Source organism: Pelophylax lessonae (genome assembly GCF_965119305.1).
Source record: "Pelophylax lessonae genome assembly, chromosome: 1".
NCBI lineage: Eukaryota > Metazoa > Chordata > Amphibia > Anura > Ranidae > Pelophylax > Pelophylax lessonae.
Genome location: NC_138768.1, coordinates 566,335,340 through 566,358,094, shown reverse-complemented (window position 1 = coordinate 566,358,094; position 22,755 = coordinate 566,335,340). Strand labels below are relative to the sequence as shown.

At 46.9% G+C, this 22,755-nt stretch overlaps 1 protein-coding gene across 1 annotated transcript in view; it reads left to right on the top strand.

Moving 5' to 3' along the window:
* The first annotated feature begins 217 nt into the window (after positions 1-217).
* Positions 218-22,755, top strand: part of CDS1 (CDP-diacylglycerol synthase 1) — a 135,526-nt gene continuing 112,988 nt past the window's right edge. Inside the window, exon 1 of the mRNA XM_082243857.1 lies at positions 218-484. Coding sequence (XP_082099983.1) covers positions 425-484 — 60 coding nt within the window. The 5' untranslated portion in view covers positions 218-424. The remainder of the gene's footprint in view (positions 485-22,755) is intronic.

Sequence of the window (22,755 nt, the reverse complement as noted above, 5' to 3'; positions counted from 1 at the left end):
AGCGTACATTCCATTGCTCGGTGTCGTCACGTGCTCTCCCTCAGCTCATGTATTGTATACTGCAGTTCACTCTGTTGTGTATTGCTGAGCGCTGTGTTGTTTATGATGCGCCGTGGCCCCTCCCTCTGTCTCTGACACGCACACTCCCCGTAAGATGTGAATGGTCGGTGCCCCCCTCCTCACTGAGCTCGCCCCGCCCTTCTGTCAGAGGGGAAGGTACAGCTCACCGTCACCTCCAGAACAACCCGCAGTAGCAGGGAAGCCACTGGTGTCCCTTGGTAACGGGGCTGGGGGGAGGACAGAGCTGAGAGAAGACGAGTCCACACTTCTTCCGGGAGTGCTGGGAGCCGCCCCCTCCCCTCTGATCCCTCCATCCACTTACCTGCTGCTAATCCTCAGCCCTCATCACCGCACATACACCGACATGACTGAGGTCCGGAGGAGAGGCCCGGGGGAGCCCGAGCACGACAACAGCAGTGACAGGGTGAGTGTGAGCGGACACTGGCTGGGAATGGGAGCAGGTCACCTGTCTGCATGGAGTGTGCAGGGCCTGGCTACTGGGGGCACTACCTTCATCAGTGGGGGCACTACCTTCATCAGTGGGGGCACTACCTTCATCAGTGGGGGCACTACCTTCATCAGTGGGGGCACTACCTTCATCAGTGGGGGCACTACCTTCATCAGTGGGGGCACTACCTTCATCAGTGGGGGCATTACCTTCATTTGTGGGGGCACTACCGTCATCAGTGGGGGCACTACCGTCATCAGTGGGGGCATTACCTTTATCTGTGTGGGCACTACCGTCATCAGTGGGGGCATTACCTTTACCTGTGTGGGCACTACCTTCATCTGTGGGGGCACTACCTTCATCAGTGGGGGCACTACCTTCATCTGTGGGGGCACTACCTTCATCAGTGGGGGCATTACCTTCATCTGTGGGGGCATTACCTTCATCAGTGGGGGCATTACCTTCATCTGTAAGGGCATTACCTTCATCTGTGGGGGCACTACCGTCATCAGTGGGGGCATTACCTTTATCTGTGTGGGCACTACCTTCATCTGTGGGGGCACTACCTTCATCTGTGGGGGCACTACCTTCATCAGTGGGGGCACTACCTTCATCAGTGGGGGCACTACCTTCATCAGTGGGGGCACTACCTTCATCTGTGGGGGCACTACCTTCATCTGTGGGGGCACTACCTTCATCAGTGGGGGCATTACCTTCATTTGTGGGGGCACTACCGTCATCAGTGGGGGCATTACCTTTATCTGTGTGGGCACTACCGTCATCAGTGGGGGCATTACCTTTACCTGTGTGGGCACTACCTTCATCTGTGGGGGCACTACCTTCATCAGTGGGGGCACTACCTTCATCTGTGGGGGCACTACCTTCATCAGTGGGGGCATTACCTTCATCTGTGGGGGCATTACCTTCATCAGTGGGGGCATTACCTTCATCTGTAAGGGCATTACCTTCATCTGTGGGGGCACTACCGTCATCAGTGGGGGCATTACCTTTATCTGTGTGGGCACTACCTTCATCTGTGGGGGCACTACCTTCATCTGTGGGGGCACTACCTTCATCAGTGGGGGCACTACCTTCATCAGTGGGGGGCACTACCTTCATCAGTGGGGGGCACTACCTTCATCAGTGGGGGGCACTACCTTCATCAGTGGGGGGCACTACCTTCATCAGTGGGGGCACTACATTCATCAGTGGGGGCACTACCTTCATCTGTGGGGGCACTACCTTCATCTGTGGGGGCACTACCTTCATCTGTGGGGGCACTACCTTCATCTGTGGGGGCACTACCTTCATCAGTGGGGGCATTACCTTCATCAGTGGGGGCATTACCTTCATTTGTGGGGGCACTACCGTCATCAGTGGGGGCATTACCTTTATCTGTGTGGGCACTACCGTCATCAGTGGGGGCATTACCTTTACCTGTGTGGGCACTACCTTCATCTGTGGGGGCACTACCTTCATCAGTGGGGGCACTACCTTCATCAGTGGGGGCACTACCTTCATCAGTGGGGGCATTACCTTCATCTGTGGGGGCACTACCTTCATCAGTGGGGGCACTACCTTCATCAGTGGGGGGCACTACCTTCATCAGTGGGGGGCACTACCTTCATCAGTGGGGGGCACTACCTTCATCAGTGGGGGCACTATCTTCATCTGTAAGGGCACTACATTCATCTGTGGGGGCACTATCTTCATCTGTAAGGGCACTACCTTCATCAGTGGGGGCACTACCTTCATCTGTGGGGGACACTATCTTCATCTGTGGGGGGCACTATCTTCATCTGTAAGGGCACTACCTTCATCAGTGGGGGGCACTACCTTCATCAGTGGGGGCACTACCTTCATCAGTGGGGGGCACTACCTTCATCAGTGAGGGGCACTACCTTCATCAGTGAGGGGCACTACCTTCATCAGTGGGGGGCACTACCTTCATCAGTGGGGGGCACTACCTTCATCAGTGGGGGGCACTACCTTCATCAGTGGGGGGCACTATCTTCATCTGTAAGGGCACTACATTCATCTGTGGGGGCACTATCTTCATCAGTGGGGGCACTACCTTCATCTGTGGGGGACACTATCTTCATCTGTGGGGGACACTATCTTCATCTGTGGGGGACACTATCTTCATCTGTGGGGGGCACTATCTTCATCTGTGGGGGCACTACCTTCATCAGTGGGGGGCACTACCTTCATCTGTAAGGGCACTACCTTCATCTGTGGGGGCACTACCTTCATCTGTAAGGGCACTACTACCTTCATCAGTGGGGGCACTACCTTCATCTGTAAGGGCACTACCTTCATCAGTGGGGCACTACCTTCATCTGTGGGGGCACTATCTTCATCTGTAAGGGCACTAGCTTCATCTGTGGGGGCACTAGCTTCATCTGTGGGGGCACTATCTTCATCTGTAAGGGCACTAGCTTCATCTGTGGGGGCACTAGCTTCATCTGTGGGGGCACTAGCTTCATCTGTGGGGGCACTAGCTTCATCTGTGGGGGCACTAGCTTCATCTGTGGGGGCACTAGCTTCATCTGTGGGGGCACTAGCTTCATCTGTGGGGGCACTAGCTTCATCTGTGGGGGCACTAGCTTCATCTGTGGGGGCACTAGCTTCATCTGTAGGGGCACTACCTTCATCCGTAAGGGTACTACCTTCATCAGTGGGCGCACTAGCTTCATCTGTGGGGGCACTAGCTTCATCTGTGGGGGCACTACCTTCATCTGTGGGGGCACTACCTTCATCTGTGGGGGCACTACCTTCATCTGTGGGGGCACTACCTTCATCTGTGGGGGCACTACCTTCATCTGTGCTTCATCAGTGGGGTTACTACTTTCATCTGTGGGGTTACTACTTTCATCTGTGGGGGCACTACCTTTCATTCTCTGGGGGCACTACCTTTTTTTCTCTGGGGGCACTACCTTTTACTCTCTGGGGGCACTACCTTTTATTCTCTGGGGGCACTACCTTTTATTCTCTGGGGGCACTACCTTTTATTCTCTGGGGGCACTACCTTTTACTCTCTGGGGGCACTACCTTTTACTCTCTGGGGGCACTACCTTTCATTCTCTGGGGGCACTACCTTTCATTCTCTGGGGGCACTACCTTTTATTCTCTGGTGGCACTACCCTTCATTCTCTGGTGGCACTACCTTTTATTCTCTGGTGGCACTACCTTTTATTCTCTGGTGGCACTACCTTTTATTCTTTGGGGGCACTACCTTTTATTCTCTGGGGGCACTACCTTTTATTCTCTGGGGGCACTCCTTTTTATTCTCTGGGGGCACTACCTTTTATTCTCTGGGGGCACTACCTTTTACTCTCTGGGGGCACTACCTTTTACTCTCTGGGGGCACTACCTTTTACTCTCTGGGGGCACTACCTTTTGTGTTTCAATGATTTTTATTGAAAGTTTTCACAAAAATAGTGCAAGATATACACACATAATAAAAAATCAGTGCATAATAAACGTAAACAGTGGTATAGCCATAGCAAACATTAGATAATACTTCTATAAAAGGTCGAAACTATAACGTGGCAAGGGCTAGCATCTCAAAACACAAAAAACAGGAGCCTCAAGGTATCTAGAGGGACCTTCACCGAGGGTAAACAGGGCCAACCACCCCGAGCATTTAATCACACTGTGCGTACTACACAGGATAAGTGGCTAGATCGTGATCCCACAGAACTTTGCCCCAGCCTGGGCTGGGGACATGGGGTACTAAGCCCTTAGAATACAGTACCACTGTTAACCCCATATCGTAAACTGAGACAAATCGTAGAAAGAGAGAAAGAGAAAGGACAATAGAGCCACAAGAAAAGAAGAGAAAAGGGAAAAGAGAGAAGAGAAAAGATTTGTAAGATTGGACCCGACCCCGCCCCCGCACCCCACCCCCAGACCTTCCCGAGTCCATCAGGTACCCCCAGTGAGGTAGTTAATCCACGATCCCCATACCCTGTCAAACACACGCAATTTGTCCTCCAGTTGAGCCGTCAGGCGCTCATTAACCATAATCCAATTCAGTTTGTGCCTAAGCAGCTCAAATGGTATCGTAGGAGACTTCCAGGATCTCGCTATTGTTATTTTTGCTGCAGTAAATATGAACGTTATGAGCCGCCTCTGCGCTCTATTGGCTGTATCCACCTTTTTGCCCAATAGTGCCTGCTGAGGAGACTTGAGTAGGTTTATTTGCGTGAGGGTGTAGATGAAATTGTACACTCTAATCCAAAAGCGTCGGGCCTTCGGGCATTGCCACCAAACATGAAACATCGTACCCTCTTGGCCACACCCCCGGAAACACCGCGAGGATGCTCCTGGCACAAAGGATGCTATCCCAACTGGTACCATGTACCAGCGCAGGAGCACTTTGTAGTTGGCCTCGATGATTGAAGTGTTAACTAGAGACCTGGAAGCCTCTCGAGCCATGTCGTGCCAGTCCGCCAACCCCACAACCTCCCCGACATCCGCCTCCCATCGTTCCATGTATGGAAGCTTCAGGGGCGAGTCCATAAGCATATTATAAATCATGGAAATATACCCCCGTAATTTATCGTATTTGCGGCACAAAAATTCCATGGAGGTCATGGTAGTCAGATCGGACAGGCGAGACAGGGATCGCAGGTAATGATCAATGGGGCACTACCTTTTATTCTCTGGGGGCACTACCTTTTATTCTCTGGGGGCACTACCTTTTACTTTCTGGGGGCACTACCTTTTACTCTCTGGGGGCACTACCTTTCATTCTCTGGGGGCACTACCTTTCATTCTCTGGGGGCACTACCTTTCATTCTCTGGTGGCACTACCTTTTATTCTCTGGTGGCACTACCTTTCATTCTCTGGTGGCACTACCTTTTCATTCTCTGGGGGCACTACCTTTTATTCTCTGGTGGCACTACCCTTCATTCTCTGGTGGCACTACCTTTTATTCTCTGGTGGCACTACCTTTTATTCTTTGGGGGCACTACCTTTTATTCTCTGGGGGCACTACCTTTTATTCTCTGGGGGCACTACCTTTTACTCTCTGGGGGCACTACCTTTTATTCTCTGGGGGCACTACATTTTACTCTCTGGGGGCACTACCTTTTACTCTCTGGGGGCACTACCTTTTACTCTCTGGGGGCACTACCTTTTACTCTCTGGGGGCACTACCTTTTATTCTCTGGGGGCACTACCTTTTACTTTCTGGGGGCACTACCTTTTACTCTCTGGGGGCACTACCTTTCATTCTCTGGGGGCACTACCTTTCATTCTCTGGGGGCACTACCTTTCATTCTCTGGTGGCACTACCTTTTATTCTCTGGTGGCGCTACCTTTCATTCTCTGGGGGCACTACCTTTCATTCTCTGGGGGCACTACCTTTCATTCTCTGGGGGCACTACCTTTCATTCTCCGGGGGCACTACCTTTCATTCTCCGGGGGCACTACCTTTTATTCTCTGGTGGCACTACCTTTCATTCTCTGGTGGCACTACCTTTCATTCTCTGGGGGCACTACCTTTTATTCTCTGGTGGCACTACCTTTCATTCTCTGGTGGCACTACCTTTCATTCTCTGGGGGCACTACCTTTTTATTCTCTGTGTGCACTACATTCATCTGTGTGCTCACTACTTTCATCTGTAAGGGTCACTACTTTCATCTGTGGGGGCACTACCGTTTTACTCTCTGGGGGCACTACCCTAATTTTCTGGGGGCACTACCTTCATTCTTTCGGGGCACTACTTTTATTCTCTGGGGGAACTACCTTTATTCTCTGGGGGCACTACCTTCAATTCTCTGGGGGCACTGCCTTCATCTCTGAGGGTAGGTCCTGGCTTCTGTGGATTGGGGAGAGATCATATATTCATTTCCACAGCGGATTTTAATCGGATCTAGTCTACTCCTGTTTCTCTGACTTTACTAAGCTCTCCACACGTTAAATGTGGGTTCACATTAGCTCTAAAATTATCAGGGTGTGGCAAAGCAGCCCCTGTCAGAGATTCAGGAAGCGATCCTGCTGCCTCATGAATGCCATTGAGATGAATGCACCACAAGCCCCATTCACTTGACTTTGACAGGTCACCTGTCAACTTCTTTATTACAGGTACTTATAATGCTCCATCAACTTGACTTGCCACGTTAAATTTGCAATGAAGCTAAGCCTTGTGACACTGGCATGTAAACAGCCCTTTCTGGCTGTATTGTAGACTTTAGGTAGGTGGGTAGTTGGGTTGATGATAAAACTGTAGCTCAGTTACCAGGCCTTGGCCACACATGTAAAGAAGTCCTTGAATTTTGTGACAGGTGTTCACTATACCCTGTGAGTAGAGCCTGCCTTCTGAATTACAGAGGTGCTGAGAGGAGGAATTTTAGGAGGCGGGGTCAGTATTGTCAGGCAGCAAGGTACCCTGGGATATGTAGTCCTTAGAATTACAAACTAAAGCGGAGCTCCACCCAAAAGGGGAAGCTTCACTTGTTGGCACCCTCCCCTCTCCACTGCCACATTTTGCACTTTTTTGGGAGGAGCAGGTTCCTGGTTTTGACAAGTACCCACTCCCACTTCAAGGTAAGATTGCCAATCAGTGATCTACAAAATTTCCGGCCCCTCCTCCTTCCCTCCCACTGCCTTCTGGGACACACACAGGTCTCAGAAGACGGCAGGACCATTCAGAAAGTGCAGCGTGACTCGTGCATGCGCAGTAGGAAACTGGCTTCACTGCTGATTTTTCCCTTACAATGCCAGTGCCTGCACCCGAAGCCGATTAATGAATCGGTTTGGGGTGCCGAAATCCAGGGATCCCTGGAAAGGTAAGTTGTCTTTTATATTAAAAGTCAGCAGCTACAGTATTTGTCGCTGCTGGCTTTTCATTTTTTACAGACTGGAGCTTCTCTTTAGAAAAAAAAGGTTCTTTAGTCTGTTTGAAAAAATATATAAAAGACAGCAGCTATAAATACTTTAATTAACCACTTAAGCCCCGGAGGATTTGGCTGCTAAAGGACCAGACCCCTTTTTTCAACTTGGCACTTCGTGACTTTAACTGATAATTGCTCGGTCATGCAATGCTGTACCTAAACGAAATTTACGTCCTTTTTTTCCCACAAACAGAGCTTTCTTTTGGTGGCATTTGATCACCTCTGCGCTTTTTATTTTTTGCGATATTAATAAAAAAAGAGCGAAAATTTTGCAAAAAAATGACATTTTCAACTTTGTCTTTTAAAAAATATCCAATATACTCAATTTATGTCATTTTTTTTGGCCAAAATATATTTAGCTACATGTCTTTGACAAAAAAAAAATCAATGAGCGTATTTTTATTGGTTTGCGCAAAAGTTATAGCGTCTACAAACTATGGTGTAAATACTGAAATTTACGAAGCTTTAATTTCTGACTGCCTATCTCATTTCATGAAGTGCTAAAATGGCGGGGCAGTACAAAACCCCCCCAAACTACCACTTTTTGGAAAGTAGACATCCTAAGGAATGTTCTGAGAGGCATGTTGAGCTCATTGAATATTTTATTTTTTTGTCACAGGTGTTTGAAAAATGACTAAAAAAATTTTTTTTTTTTTTTTTACACAAAGTTGTCATTGAAATGATATATTGCTCACACATGCCATGGGTATATGTGTAATTACACCCCAAAATATATTCTGCTGCTTCTCCTGAGTACAGGGATACCACATATGTGAGACTTTTTGGGAGCGTAGCTGTGTACGGGAGCCGGAAAACAAATCACCACCATCAGAATTTCAAAGGGCGTACATTTTTCATTGCATTTTCTCACTACCTATAACGGTTTAGGAGGCCCTGAAATGACAAGATGCCACAAAACCCCCCCAAATGACCCCATTTTGGAAAGTAGACACCCCAAGCTGTTTGCTGAGAGGCATGGTGAGTCCATGGAATATTTTATATTTTGCCACAAGTTTCGGGAAAATTACAATTTTTTTTTTTAATTTTTTTTTTTTACACAACGTTGTCACTAAAAGATAAATTTCTCACACATGACATGGGTATATGTGGAATGACACCCCAAAATACATTCTGCCGCTTCTCCTGAGTATGGGGATGCCCCATGTGTGAGACTTTTTGGGAGCCTAGCTGTGTACAGGACCGCGAAAACCAATCAACACTCTCAGGTTTTCTAATGGCGTAAATTGTTCATGTCACCTCTGCACTACCTGTCGCAGTTTCGGAGGCCCTAAAATTCCAAGATAGCACAAAACCCCCCCAAATGACCCCATTTTGGAAAGTAGACACCCCAAGCTATTTGCTGAGAGGCATGGTGAGTCCATGGAATATTTTATATTTTGCCACAAGTTCCGGGAAATATATATATATATATATTTTTTTTTTTTTTTTACACAAAGCTGTCAGTAAATGATATATTGCTCACACATGCCATGGGTATATGTGAAATGACACCCCAAAATACATTCTGCTGCTTCTCCTGAGTACAGGGATACCCCATGTGTGAGACTTTTTTGCAGTCTAGCCGAGTACAGGACCCCGAAAACCAACCTCCACTTTCAGGCTTTCCAAAGGCGTAAATTGTTGATTTCACTCCTGACTACCTATCACAGTTTCGGAGGCCCTAAAATTCCAAGATAGCACAAAACCCCCCCAAATGACCCCATTTTGGAAAGTAGACACCCCAAGCTGTTTGCTGAGAGGCATGGTGAGTCCATGGAATATTTTATATTTTGCCACAAGTTCCGGGAAATATATATATATATATATATTTTTTTTTTTTTTACACAAAGCTGTCAGTAAATGATATATTGCTCACACATGCCATGGGTATATGTGAAATGACACCCCAAAATACATTCTGCTGCTTCTCCTGAGTACAGGGATACCCCATGTGTGAGACTTTTTTGCAGTCTAGCCGAGTACAGGACCCCGAAAACCAACCTCCACTTTCAGGCTTTCCAAAGGCGTAAATTGTTGATTTCACTCCTGACTACCTATCACAGTTTCGGAGGCCCTAAAATTCCAAGATAGCACAAAACCCCCCCAAATGACCCCATTTTGGAAAGTAGACACCCCAAGCTGTTTGCTGAGAGGCATGGTGAGTCCATGGAATATTTTATATTTTGCCACAAGTTCCGGGAAATATATATATATATATATTTTTTTTTTTTTTTTACACAAAGCTGTCAGTAAATGATATATTGCTCACACATGCCATGGGTATATGTGAAATGACACCCCAAAATACATTCTGCTGCTTCTCCTGAGTACAGGGATACCCCATGTGTGAGACTTTTTTGCAGTCTAGCCGAGTACAGGACCCCGAAAACCAACCTCCACTTTCAGGCTTTCCAAGGGCGTAAATTGTTGATTTCACTCCTGACTACCTATCACAGTTTCGGAGGCCCTAAAATTCCAAGATAGCACAAAACCCCCCCAAATGACCCCATTTTGGAAAGTAGACACCCTGAGCTATTTGCAGAGAGGCATGTTGAGTGTTTTGCAGATCTCACTTTTTGTCACAAAGTTTTGGAAATTGAAAAAAGAGGAAAAAAAATGCATTTTCCTGTTTTTTCTTCATTTTCCAAAAAAAATGAGAGCTGCAAAATACTCACCATGCCTCTCAGCAAATAGATTGGAGTGTCTACTTTGCAAAATTGGGTCATTTGGGGGGGTTTTGTGCTATCTTGGAATTTTAGGGCCTCCGAAACTGTGATAGGTAGTCAGGAGTGAAATCAACAATTTACGCCCTTGGAAAGCCTGAAAGTGGAGGTTGGTTTTCGGGGTCCTGTACTCGGCTAGACTGCAAAAAAGTCTCACACATGGGGTATCCCTGTACTCAGGAGAAGCAGCAGAATGTATTTTGGGGTGTCATTTCACATATACCCATGGCATGCGTGAGCATTATATCATTTACTGACAACTTTGTGTTAAAAAAAAAAAAAAAATTATTTTCCCGAAACTTGTGGCAAAATATAAACTATTCCATGGACTCACCATGCTTCTCAGCCAATAGCTTGGAGTGTCTACTTTGCAAAATGGGGTCATTTGGGGGGGTTTTGTGCTATCTTGAAATTTCAGGGCCTCTGAAACTGTGACAGGTAGTCAGGGGTAAAATCAGCAATTTACGCCATTAGAAAACCTGAAGATGTGGATTGGTTTTCGGGGGCGCGTACACAGCTACGCTGCCAAAAAGTCTCACACATGGGGTATCCCTGTACTCAGGAGAAGCAGCAGAATGTATTTTGGGGTGTCATTTCACATATACACATGGCATGTGTGAGCAATATATCATTTAGTGACAACTTTCTGTAAAAAAACAACAAAAAAAAAAGAAATAATAATTTTCCCGACACTTGTAGCAAAATATAAAATATTCCATGGACTCACCATGCCTCTCAGCAAATAGCTTTGGGTGTCTACTTTTCAAAAAGGGGTCATTTGGGGGGTGTTTGAACTGTCCCGGCATTTTATGCTCAATCTTATCCACACATCACCCACTCTTCTAACCACTTGAAAACCAAGCCTTTTCTGTGCCTTTTTGTTTACATGAAAAAATATTTTTTTTTTACTAGAAAATTACTTTGAACCCCCAAACATTATATATTTCTTTAAAGCAGAGGCCCTATAGAATAAAATGGGGGATGTTGCAAATTTTTTTGTCACACGGTATTTGCGCACAGATTTTCCAAACGCAATTTTTGCGAAAAAAATACATTTTTTTTTAATTTATTTCACAAATACACTATATAATTCCAATTTTTTTGGTAAAATTTAAAAGATGATCTTATGCCGAGTTCATAGACACCTGACATGACATGCTTTAAAAATTGCGCACGCCTGCGCAGCGGCAACAACGTACGTACATTTTTAAAAACTTTAAAAGTCTCTACAGGTTACCACTTTAGACTTACAGAGGAGGTCTACTGCAAAAATTACTGCACTCGATCTGGCGATCGCGGCGATACCTCACATGCATGCTGAAATTGCGGTTTACATATGACACTAGACCAACGCTTGCGTGTGCCATTGCGTGCAAGCACGGGGGGAAAGGGGGGGGGCTCAATTTTTTTTTTTTTTTTTTTTGCTTTTTTATGTTATTTTGACACCTTTCCTTTAATTTTTTTTTTTTAAATCATTTTTATTGTTATCACAGTGAATTTAGATATCCCCTATGATAGCAATCGGTAGTGACAGGTACTCTTTTTTAAAAAAATTGGGGTCTTTTATACTCTAGATCTCTCCTCTGACCTTAATGTATCTGACCACGCCAAAATTGGTGTGATAAAATACTTTCCCAATTTCCCAATGGCCCTGTTTATTTCTGGCGAAAAAGAAGTCATGAAATGCTCGTAGCCTCCGGCATCTTAGGCCATAGAGATGATTGGAGCCATTCTAATCTTCAATTAGCTCTATGGTTAGATAACTGAACCACCGGCTGCACTCTCGGGTTAACCGGTGGGACAGGAGAGCCCGAGAAAAACCACGGAAGGCTTCGGAAGGCGGCGGTGGGGGGGGGGGGAGACCCCTCCCACTGCATGTAAAAGCAGTCTAGCGGCCAATTACCTGCTAGGATTGCTTTTACATGTTAGCCGACCGCTGGCTGTAAAAAACGATACCAAGATGATGCCTAAATCTGCAGGCATCATCCTGGTACAACCACTCAAAGTCCAGCAACGTACCAGTACATTGCTGGTCCTTGTTTGGCATATAGGTTTTTTTTTTTTCATGCAGCCTGTGGGCTGAACGGAAAAAAAGAGAACCTATCAGAAATCAGCACAGGAATAATGCGTAGTATTACTCATCATTAACCGCCCAAACAACCACCCACTGAATTTAATGATGGGTATACACGACACTATCCACGTATACCAAAATAGGATTTTAACTGCAGTGCTGAAATCAGAAAATCACCACAGCTGCTATCAGCAAAGGTATCCATATATGCTGAGCGCAAACACTGTTTGTGTCAGAATATATAAAATCAATGCGTGGTAGCCGACGAGGGACCTGCAAGAGAAACAGGTCACAAAAGAATGAAAAAACAAACAAAGTACATTAAAAAAAGTACATTAGGAAGAGTAGGACATATAAAATGACTGACACAACAAAAGTTTTTGGATTCTCATCATTAACCGCCCAAACAACCACCCACTGAATTTAATGATGGGTATACACGGCGCTATCCACGTATACCAAAATAAGATTTTAACTGCAGTGCTGAAATCAGAAAATCACCACAGCTGCTATCAGCAAAGGTATCCATATATGCTGAGCGCAAACGCTGTTTGTGTCAGAATATATAAAATCAATGCGTGGTAGCCGACAATTACCTGCAAGAGAAACAGGTCACAAAAGAATGAAAAAACAAACAAAGGACATTGAAAAAAGTATAGTAGGAAGGAGTAGAAGGACATATAAAATTACTGACACCACAACAGTTTTTGGATCCTTTTATTTTACTTTCTAACTGTTCCTTTATTTCTTGATTTGGGAGGGAGTGCGATCTTCTGCGATCTTCTCTTCCAGCTTGGGTCTCTCAAAATGTCGATGGACATCCAACATCCTTCGAGACCCTGTGTTTATGTGCCCTACACTGTGTCGTGCTGTACCCTACACTAATACTCCACTAGTGTATGGTAGCGCTCAAAACATTCCCCGATGCAGAGACCAGGATGGTCAGGACATTTGGGACAATAATAACGGGTGTCACGCCTAAATCCGCGCTTGCTACAGACACGACATCGTCTTTGGGGTCGTATTTGGGTAGGGGTACTCGGGAGGGCATAAGGAAAATGCCTCTCATGCAGCCGGCTCACTGCATCTGGAAGGGGAAGTTGGGCAGGCATGCCTCCTGGGTACAGGTAGGCAAGGATGACCGCTTCCTGGAATTCCCGGAAGGGTCCAGTTCGTCCTGACGCCTTGTATAGGACAAAGGCGTTCAGCATAGCCAATTGGAAAAGGTAAACAGACACTTTTTTGTACCAGCGTCTGGCTTTACGGGCAACTAAATACGGCGCCAAAAGCTGGTCGTTAAGGTCCACCCCTCCCATGTTAAGGTTATATTCGTGGACACAGAGGGGTTTCTCCATAACGCCAGTTGCCGTAGGGATTTGGACTGTCGTGTCTGCGTGAAGGGAGGACAGAACATAAACATCCCGTGTATCCTTCCACTTCACCGCAAGTAATTTGTCCGTTTTCAAGCAGGCTCTCGCCCCCCGACTAAGACGGGAATTAACAAGCCGTTGGGGGAAGCCCCGGCGATTAGGTCGCACGGTGCCACATGCGCCAATTTGTAAATCAAGCAGGTGACTAAATAGTGGCACGCTTGTGTAAAAATTGTCCACGTACAAATGGTACCCCTTTCCGGATAAGGGTGACACCAAGTCCCAAACAATCTTACCGCTGCTCCCTATGTAGTCTGGGCAGTTCGGGGGCTCCACAGTGCTATCTTTTCCCTCATAGACACGGAAATTAACTGTATAGCCTGTGGCCCTGTCACAGAGCTTATACAACTTGACCCCGTATCTGGCACGCTTGCTGGGGAGGTACTGTTTGATAGCAAGACGGCCAGTAAATTTAATCAGGGACTCGTCAATGCAGACAACTTGTTCGGGGGTAAACAAGGCTGCAAACCGCTGATTGAAGTGGTCTATGAGGGGCCGAATTTTGTGGAGCCGATCGTATGCAGGGTCTCCCCGAGGACGACAGATTTCATTGTCGCTGAAATGCATAAATCGCAGAATTTGCTCGTATCTCCCCCTGGACATGGAGGCAGAGTACATGCGCATATGGTGAGCTGGGCTAGTGGACCAATATAGCCGCAATTCACTTTGTTTAGTTATGCCCATGTGGAGGGAAAGGCCCAGAAAGATCTTAAATTCGGAAACCGTTATAGGATTCCAGCCGAATCGTCTGGCAAGGTGCGAATTTGGGTTGGCGGCGATAAATTGTTGAGCATATAAATTTGATTGATCCACAATAGATCTGAAAAGATCTTCCGTGAAGAACAGCTCAAAAAAGTTCAGGGGCGTAAAACCAGCTGTCTCCACGTGGATTCCAGGTTGGGCGGTGAATGGGGGAAGTACTGGCGCTGTAGAATCAGTGGGTTGCCAATTGGGATATGCCAGCGCATCAGGTAGGGCACTATGGGCTCTACGGGCCTGTCTTCGAATACGCGGTGGCTGCGGGCCACTACTTGTGCTAGCCACCGCACCAGCTTCAACTGCACTTAGGGGACTCGCCACGTCACCAGGTCTTACTGCAGTGCTGGTTGTACTAGGTCCAGGTTGTACTAGGCCGCTGGCGCTTGCCAGGTCGCCAGAAGGATGAGCGGCACTAGTACCCACACTCTGCTCCATACGAGCACCCTGCGATTCCTGCATTTCAACAACACCAGAATGGGGTCGGGTACGCCTGGGTCTAACAGGGACCCATCTGTCGTCGGAGCTGTCTGTCAGGGAGCCGCTGCCGTCATCTGGTTCGTATAATGACCCTGATTCTGCCGGTGAGGCTTCCCCATCGCTCTCACCTGACATGGACATTATACTGTAAATAGCTTCATCACTGTACGAACGTTTAGACATTTTGGTAACTAAATTTACCCGTACAGTGATGCGACTCACAGGTAATAAAAGCACCTGGTTGTCGAAGACTATTTCAAGCGCTACCAAAAAAACTGCTAATGCTAGCAGGGATCAGGCCTGACTCTGCTAACACAGCGGTTTTGTGTCTTGTGTTTTTTGTAAGTGACAGTAATCTATTGATTACTACACTTACCTGGGTGAAAGGGTTAAACGCAGGTGCTGGCCGGAATCAGTGCTGATCGTGCAAACACCGCGTTTTGGGAACCCTAAACTATGGGGGCGCTAGTATAGCTCTGATCAGATCAGATATTGATCTGTTCAAACACTATACTAGAAATGGAAGTGTAGGTGCGTGCGTGCGTGTGTGGTGATCAAGGGGTTACTTCTAAACTATGCGCCGGGGATCTGGGGGGGGGTGGCGGGGACCCTAAACCTCCTTTGGGAAAGAAACTAGCTAGCTAGAGCAACCTCAAGTCACAATGACACCAATACAAAAATACAGTAAAAACAGTATATTATGTGTGTATTAGTGCTAATGTGACAGAGGGTGTAGGGGTTAACGGGATGTGATCAGGGGGGGATCAGGGGTTTAAATCTTTATTGGAAGGGGCTGGCGGGTATCCTAAGGATAAAAGGAACGGTGGCAAGCGCTAAACCTGGTCACAAGTCACACTTATACGGGTATATAGAAAATGCTATATACTGTATACAGTGTGCGTTGTGGCAGGGGGTGTAGGGGTGATCAGGAGGGGATCAGGGGATTAAATCTTTATTGGGCGGGTGGGGGGGACCCTAAACCTGCTTGGGACACAAACTTAGTCGCCTGCGCTAATTCTGATCACAATGACACTAATACAAAAATACAAAAACACAGTATATTACGTTTGTATTAGTGCTGATGTGACAGAGGGTGTAGGGGTTAACTAGCGGTGATCAGGGGGGGATCAGGTGGGATCAGGGGCTTAAATCTTTATTAGGGGGGGGTGGCGGGTAATTCAAGTGGAAAAAGGGGGGTCGCAAGCGCTAGACCTGACCACAAATCACACTTATACGGGTATATAGCAAAATGCTATATACTGTATACGGTGTGTGTTATGGCAGGGGGTGTAGGGGTGATCAGGGGGGGGTCAGGGGCTTAAATCTTTATTGGGCGGGTGGCGGGGACCCTAAACCTTCTTGGGACAGAAACTTAGTCGCCTGCGCTAATTCTGATCACAATGACACTAATACAAAAATACAATAACACCGTATATTGCGTTTGTATTAGTGCTGATGTGACAGAGGGTGTAGGGGTTAACGGCGGTGATCAGGGGGGGTTCAGGGGGGATCAGTGGGTTAAATCTTTATTAGGGGGGGGTGGGGGGTAATTTGAGTGGAAAAGGGGGGGTCGCAAGGGCTACACCTGTTCACAAATCACACTTATACAGGTATATAGGTATATGCTATATGCTGTATATAGTGTGTGTTGTGTCAGGTGCTGTAGGGGTTAATTGGGGGGGCGATCGGGGGTGAAATGTGCCTATCTAACTGTGTATGTACGTGCTTGGTGCTGTACTTACAATTAGATGTGCTCTCCTCTCACGCTGGATCCAAAAAGACCGTTGGGAGGGGAGGGCACATCTCCTCTAAGCCTGTGTTTACATTTCACAGGCTTAGAGGGAGATCTGATTGGGCAGGACCGATCAACAGGTCCAGACCAAAAATGATTGGCCTGGACCTGATGACTGATCGGTTCTGAACCCAATCGAGTCATCGGCGGGACCGCGGGTGCGCGCGCGCGCGCGCCAGAGCGGCGAAGGCTAGTGACGTACCGCTACGTCACTCTGCCTGGCCGGGGCTGACCGCCGCAGTATATAGTCGTGCGGCGGTCGGCAACCGGTTAATAAAGGGACACTTATTTATCCAGGGGTCAATAAAGGGACACTTATTTATCCAGGGGTCAATAAAGGGACACTTATTTATCCAGGGGTCAATAAAGGGACACTTATTTATCCAGGGCTCAATAAAGGGACACTTATTTATCCAGGGGTCCAGTGCTGTGCTTACCCTAAACCAGTTCTTCATCAGTCTTCTGGTCCCCGGCACTGTCAAATTTACAGTGGGCAGACAGAGGGGACCGCATGTGGCTTCACAGCCAGCTGCCTGCTGTGCCTTGTCATTTGGACCTGTGACGTGTTCCAGAAGGTTGCGGGCAGGGAGGGGAGGCAAGAGAACCTCTAGTGAACCCACCATGGTACCGGCAGGTATCCCCTTACCCCCACTAAAAAAAAAAAGTACCAAACCTGGGGGGGGGGGCATAAAGTTGAACCTCCTCTTAAGGTCGAAGTTCCACTTTAAACATCAGAGAAGAAGCTCCACAGAGAGGAAGTTGTGGAAAGAGATCACCAGCAGACAGGCACCATTCATAACTAGGGATGAGCTCAGGTTAGAGCTGCACGATTCTGGCCAAAATGAGAATCACGATTTTTTAGCTTGGAATAAAGATCACGATTCTCTGTGTAGCAAAAAAAAAATTGGGATAACTTTACTGTTTGTTTTTTTTTTTTATTCATTAAAGTCTATTAATTGCGTTTGAAAGACTGCTGCGCAAATACAGTGTGACATAAAATATTACAACAATCGCCATTTTATTCTGTAGGGTCTCTGCTAAAAAAATTTATAAAATGTTTGGGGGTTCTAAGTACTTTTCTAGCAAAAAAAAAATGATTTTAAATTGCAAGCAACAAGTGTCAGAAAAAGATCCAGTCTTTAAGAGGTTAAACTTCCTTTCTCCCTGGCAGAGGGAAGGAAAAGATACAATGTAATCATTTTGTTTATAGTTACTGGGAGACTAAAGGCCCGTACACACGTACCGATCGTCGGCATACAAACGTCGGTGGACGAAGGATCTGCCGATTGTACGCGTGTTAGTATGGTGCCTCCGACAGATGTCTGCGCACAATCCGCGGACAAAAGTCTTTCGTGCAAACATGAAAATATTTGTATGCCGACACCAGAACGGACGATTGTTCGCCTGTCAGTACACAATTCGGCCGACAGACCGCAGATTTGCAAGACTGGGCATGCTCAGAAAATAGAAAACACAGGGAAAGTTAACCATTACATGACATCACTTCTGCAGTCGGCGGACAAAATTCTTGTGCTGTCCTTGTGCTGTCTTTGCACTTTTCAGCAGACACCGACATCCCGGGGAGAAAAGAGGAACATTTGTAAGCCGACCATCGGTACGTGTGTACGGGGCTTAAGGCTTCTTTCACACGGTCCGCCTCCGCAGGCGAATCCGTGTTGCTCAGCGGGGATCGATCTGCGATCCCCGCTGAGCCGGGCGGATGACAGCTCCGTCTCCGCTTGCAGAGCGGAGATGGAGGTGTCTCAGCACCCGCTGCCCTCTATGGGGGATCGGAGGAGAGCGGACCGCTTGTCCGCTCTCATCAGATCCGCTCCGCTCCGATTACTGAACGGATGGAAAAATAGGGTTTCCATCCGTCCAGATTTCAGCACAGGATCGGATGCGGATGGCAGCGGGTGTCAGCGGAGGTGACCTCCGCTGACACCCGCTGCCCCATAGAGCTGCATGGAGGATCTGATCAGATCCGCCTAAAAAACTGACAGGCGGATCTGATCGGACCGCCCGTGTGAAAGAGCCCTAAGGGCTCTTTCACACGGGCGTTCCTTTTTTTTCGATCAGGTCCTTTTTTTTTTTTTTTTGTAACGGACACGGATGACACTTGTGTCATCCGGTCCGTATGTCCGTTTTTCATCCCATCCGTTTGCGGATGAAAAACTGACATAATGCATGTCTATGTAAATAGGGATGTCTGCGGATGACACCACTGACATCCATTTTTGCTTCCGTTCCGTTTTTTGAAAGGAAGAAAAAATAGGGTTCTCCTCCGTTCAAAAAAACTGAACTGAACTGACAAAAAACGGATGTCAGCGGATGATCATCCGATGACATCCGTATTTACATAGAGATTTTTACATAGAGATTTACATAGAGATACAGATTATGTCCATTTTTCATCCGCAAACGGATGGGATGAAAAACGGACATACGGAACTCCCGTGTGAAAGAGCCCTAATGCTGATAGGCGTTTGTTTGGGGGAGGCTTTTTTTTTTTTTTCCACAGCTGTTCTCTCTGCTATGCAAAGAATCGAGCAAATGTCAGGTTTAGATCGTCAGGGGGGGTGAATCGAGATCGCGATTTTCATACGATTAATCGTGCAGCTCTAGCTCAGGTGTGTTTGAATCCTAGCCTGAACCCATGAGAGCAAGCCCTCCAGGAAGTTGTCACTGTAATGGGCCAATCATCCCCACACCTACAAATATACAATAGCAGAATTGTGTTGTTAGTATTAATCTTTGCAATAAAGGAGCTCCTTTTATTTCTTTATGGCTGGATTGAATATTGCCTGAGGGAAGCATATAGCGGAACCCACACCTGCCCTACTCACACAGTGGAGATAGTTCCCGAGTATAGCAGGAGAGTGGGGCGACGAAAGTCTGATAGAATACCGGGACCTTCCTGGAGTCATCACTTACCTACACTAGATCCCAAGGGGTCATCTGGTAAGCGAGTGGGACATCTGGTGGTGGATTCCTCTTTCTTCCCACATTTTTTTCTGCATGGAGGATATATACAATTTGCATGGAGGATGCATTTTCTGAACACTTAATATTTCAGTCACTTTGATTTGTTTGTTGCACAGCGCATTTGCACTTTTATTCAAAGACTGTATTTTTGGACTTATTTATATTTGCACAGTCACTTTATGCCATTTTGATCTGTTTGTTGCACAGCACATTTGTACTTTCATTGGACTGTATTTTTGGATTTAGTTATAGTTGCACAGTCACTTTATATTTAATCTATATTTGTCACCTGTGGCTAATTTATTATCAGTGTGGAGTTTTTTGCACAGATTATATTGAGCGCTGTCCTCTTTGTTCTTATGTTTACAAAACACATTATTGTTGTTTTTTAGACTAGCAGCTCAATTTATCATTTTTAATTAAATAATAATTATAATAATACACTAAAATTGAGCACATTTTTAGTCCTAGGCGCGATCACGTGAGTGACATTAGTCACCACCCCCTTTTTTTTTCAAGGGTTCCTCTGTGTTGAAAAGGTTGAGAAAGGCTGATCTAAGTAATGATCTCTACATATGCATTGCACTTAGATGTTAAGATTAAAGTGTTATTAAATTGTTATTAAACCCTAACATTTAAAGTGGAACTTTACCCATAACAACTAATAAATAAAAATAATGTTCTTTAGCAAGGAACATACATTTTATGGCAATAATATAATTTCTACCAAAATTAGTGTGTGCTGTAAATTGCCTCCAGCATTGCTCCTGTTTCTTCTTGCTGGAGGTGCCGTTTTGCTAAAGCCAAGAGCTCCTAAACTTTCCTACCTTTTACAGTCAAGAAAGCTGCTTCTGTTTGATCTGTAACTGCCATGGTGCTGCACACGTAATCAGTTATGACACCAGCCATTTGATGGTTTGACAGTTTGGTTGAGGACACAAGAAAATGTGACAGTTAGCAATCATAAAGTGGAATTAAACCCATCGATTTAACAGCTTCAAAAAAAAGTTCCATCCCTGGAATAATAGGAATGCTAACTGTCACATTTGCTTGTGTCCTCAACCAAACTGTCAAACTATCAAATGACTGTTGTCATAACTTATCACATGTGCAGCACTATGGCAGTTACAGATCAAACAGAAGCAGATTTCTTGGCTGTAAAGAATAGGAGGGTTTCATTCTGCTCTAAGGCTGTCAGCAGATTGACCTCTATAAACTTGTCAGTTTGTGTAGTACGGCGGCCATTTTGCAGTGGTTTGTCATTGAAAATAGCGACGGCCATGACAGTGGATTCTTCTGGGTGGCGATTTGGGCGCTGGGAGCCCCTCTACATCCCTTGATCCTTTAGTTACCTGATCGCCGCTCGGGCAGTGGAGCTTCTCCTGGTGGCTGCAGTGCCTGGTTTCTGAGGGGTGGTGAGTCTCCTTCTCTGCTGAGGATTGATTGGTGCTCTGTGACTGGCAACCGGGTGGTGCTGCCAGAGCGGTGGGGGTTGTCCCCTTAGCAGTTTTTAACACTTTTTTGTGGGGTCCCCCTGGTGACTCATGGAGTCTTTGGAGCACATCTCCCCACCTGATCCCCTCTCTGGGGCTGTGGGGCTCTCCGGGTCCCATCCATCGATGCACTGACAGCGGTCCTGGAGTCCCTTGTGTCCCGGGTGGAGGTGGCTTTTAGAGGACAGGCTGGCATAAAGCTCCCCCCACCTTCCCCTGCCTTATCTATCTCCTCAGATCCTGAATTTGATTTGGCTGCCGCAGAGGTGGGTCACCCTGCTGGGTCTGCGACCACGCGCTCTGAATCCTCAGATATTGAGGATAATTCCTCCACTTCACCAGTGCCTTTTCACACGCAGTTGCAGTTGTATCTGTGGTTGAGACTTAAAGTTGGAGGACGCAGCTGCAGCGGCAACGGAGGCGCAGGTTTCTTTTGGCACTCAAAAGCCATCCAGAGCTGCAAAGATGTTCCCTTTGCCCTTCTATTTTGAAAGAGTGGGGACGACCAAAGGGGGGAAGAGTACCTGTTTTCCGCAGGCTACTAAGGGCAAGGACCCTCTTTGTAGACGTGGGCCCTCCTTCTCGGCTCACTAGAAGTTTTTTCGTCCCTCAGGGTTTCTCCAGACCCACGGACAAGGCCCCTTCAGCAGGAAGGTGCGCCTTACCTGTATCTGGGGAGGGGGGATGTCTTCGCTGGCTCCCAGACCCGTGGACTTTCCTGGTACAAGACAAGTGGGTCCACAAGGTCTTACGGTCCGGCTACAAGATTGAGTTTCATTCTTACCCTCCGGTAAGGTTCTTACTTCCAATGTACGGTCCGCTTACAGGCTCTTTTTGGGGGCAGTGCAAAACCTTTTACTTCGAAGGGTGATTGTCCTGGTTCTGACATCTGAACATTTTCAGGAGTTTTTACTCAAACCTGTTTACAGTCCCCAGGAAGGAAGGCAAGGTGCGTCTAATTCTGGACCTACAAGGTGTTGAACTGCTTTGTGCGGGCACAGAAGTTCAGATTGGAGGTCGCATGGTGGTAGCTTCCCTGCATCAGGGGGATTTTGTCGCCTCCATCGACATCAAGGACCCTTATCTTCAAATTCCAATATGTGTTGGTCACCAGCGCTTCCTCTGCTTTGCCGTGGGAGAGGAGCATTATCAGTTTCTGGCGTTAATCTTTGGTCTTGCCTCCTCTCCTTGGGTCTTCACGAAAGTGTTGGCCCCGATGCTAGGATTGTTACGCCAATGGGGGATCACGGTACTGGGCTACTTGGACAACCTCCTTTCTGCGAGTGGAGTCTCCTACTGCTCTGGTGGAAAACCTGGAAATCTCTATACAACCTTTTGAGGAAGTTTGGCTGGATTCTAAATTTTCAGAAGTCTGCTCTGGTTCCGTCCACAAAGTTGGACTATCTGGGTCTGACTCGGGACTCGGCCTTAGCCAGAGTGCTCCTTCCTCTGGACAAACTCCAGAAACTGCAGGCTGCAATTCGTCTTCTGCTGTCCAGCAGATGGTCATCCCTCCAGACTTGCATACGGGTGCTGGGCCTGATAGTGTATACCTTAGAGGCGGTTCCGTTTGCACAGTTCCATACGTGGTCCCTGCAAGGGGGATTCTG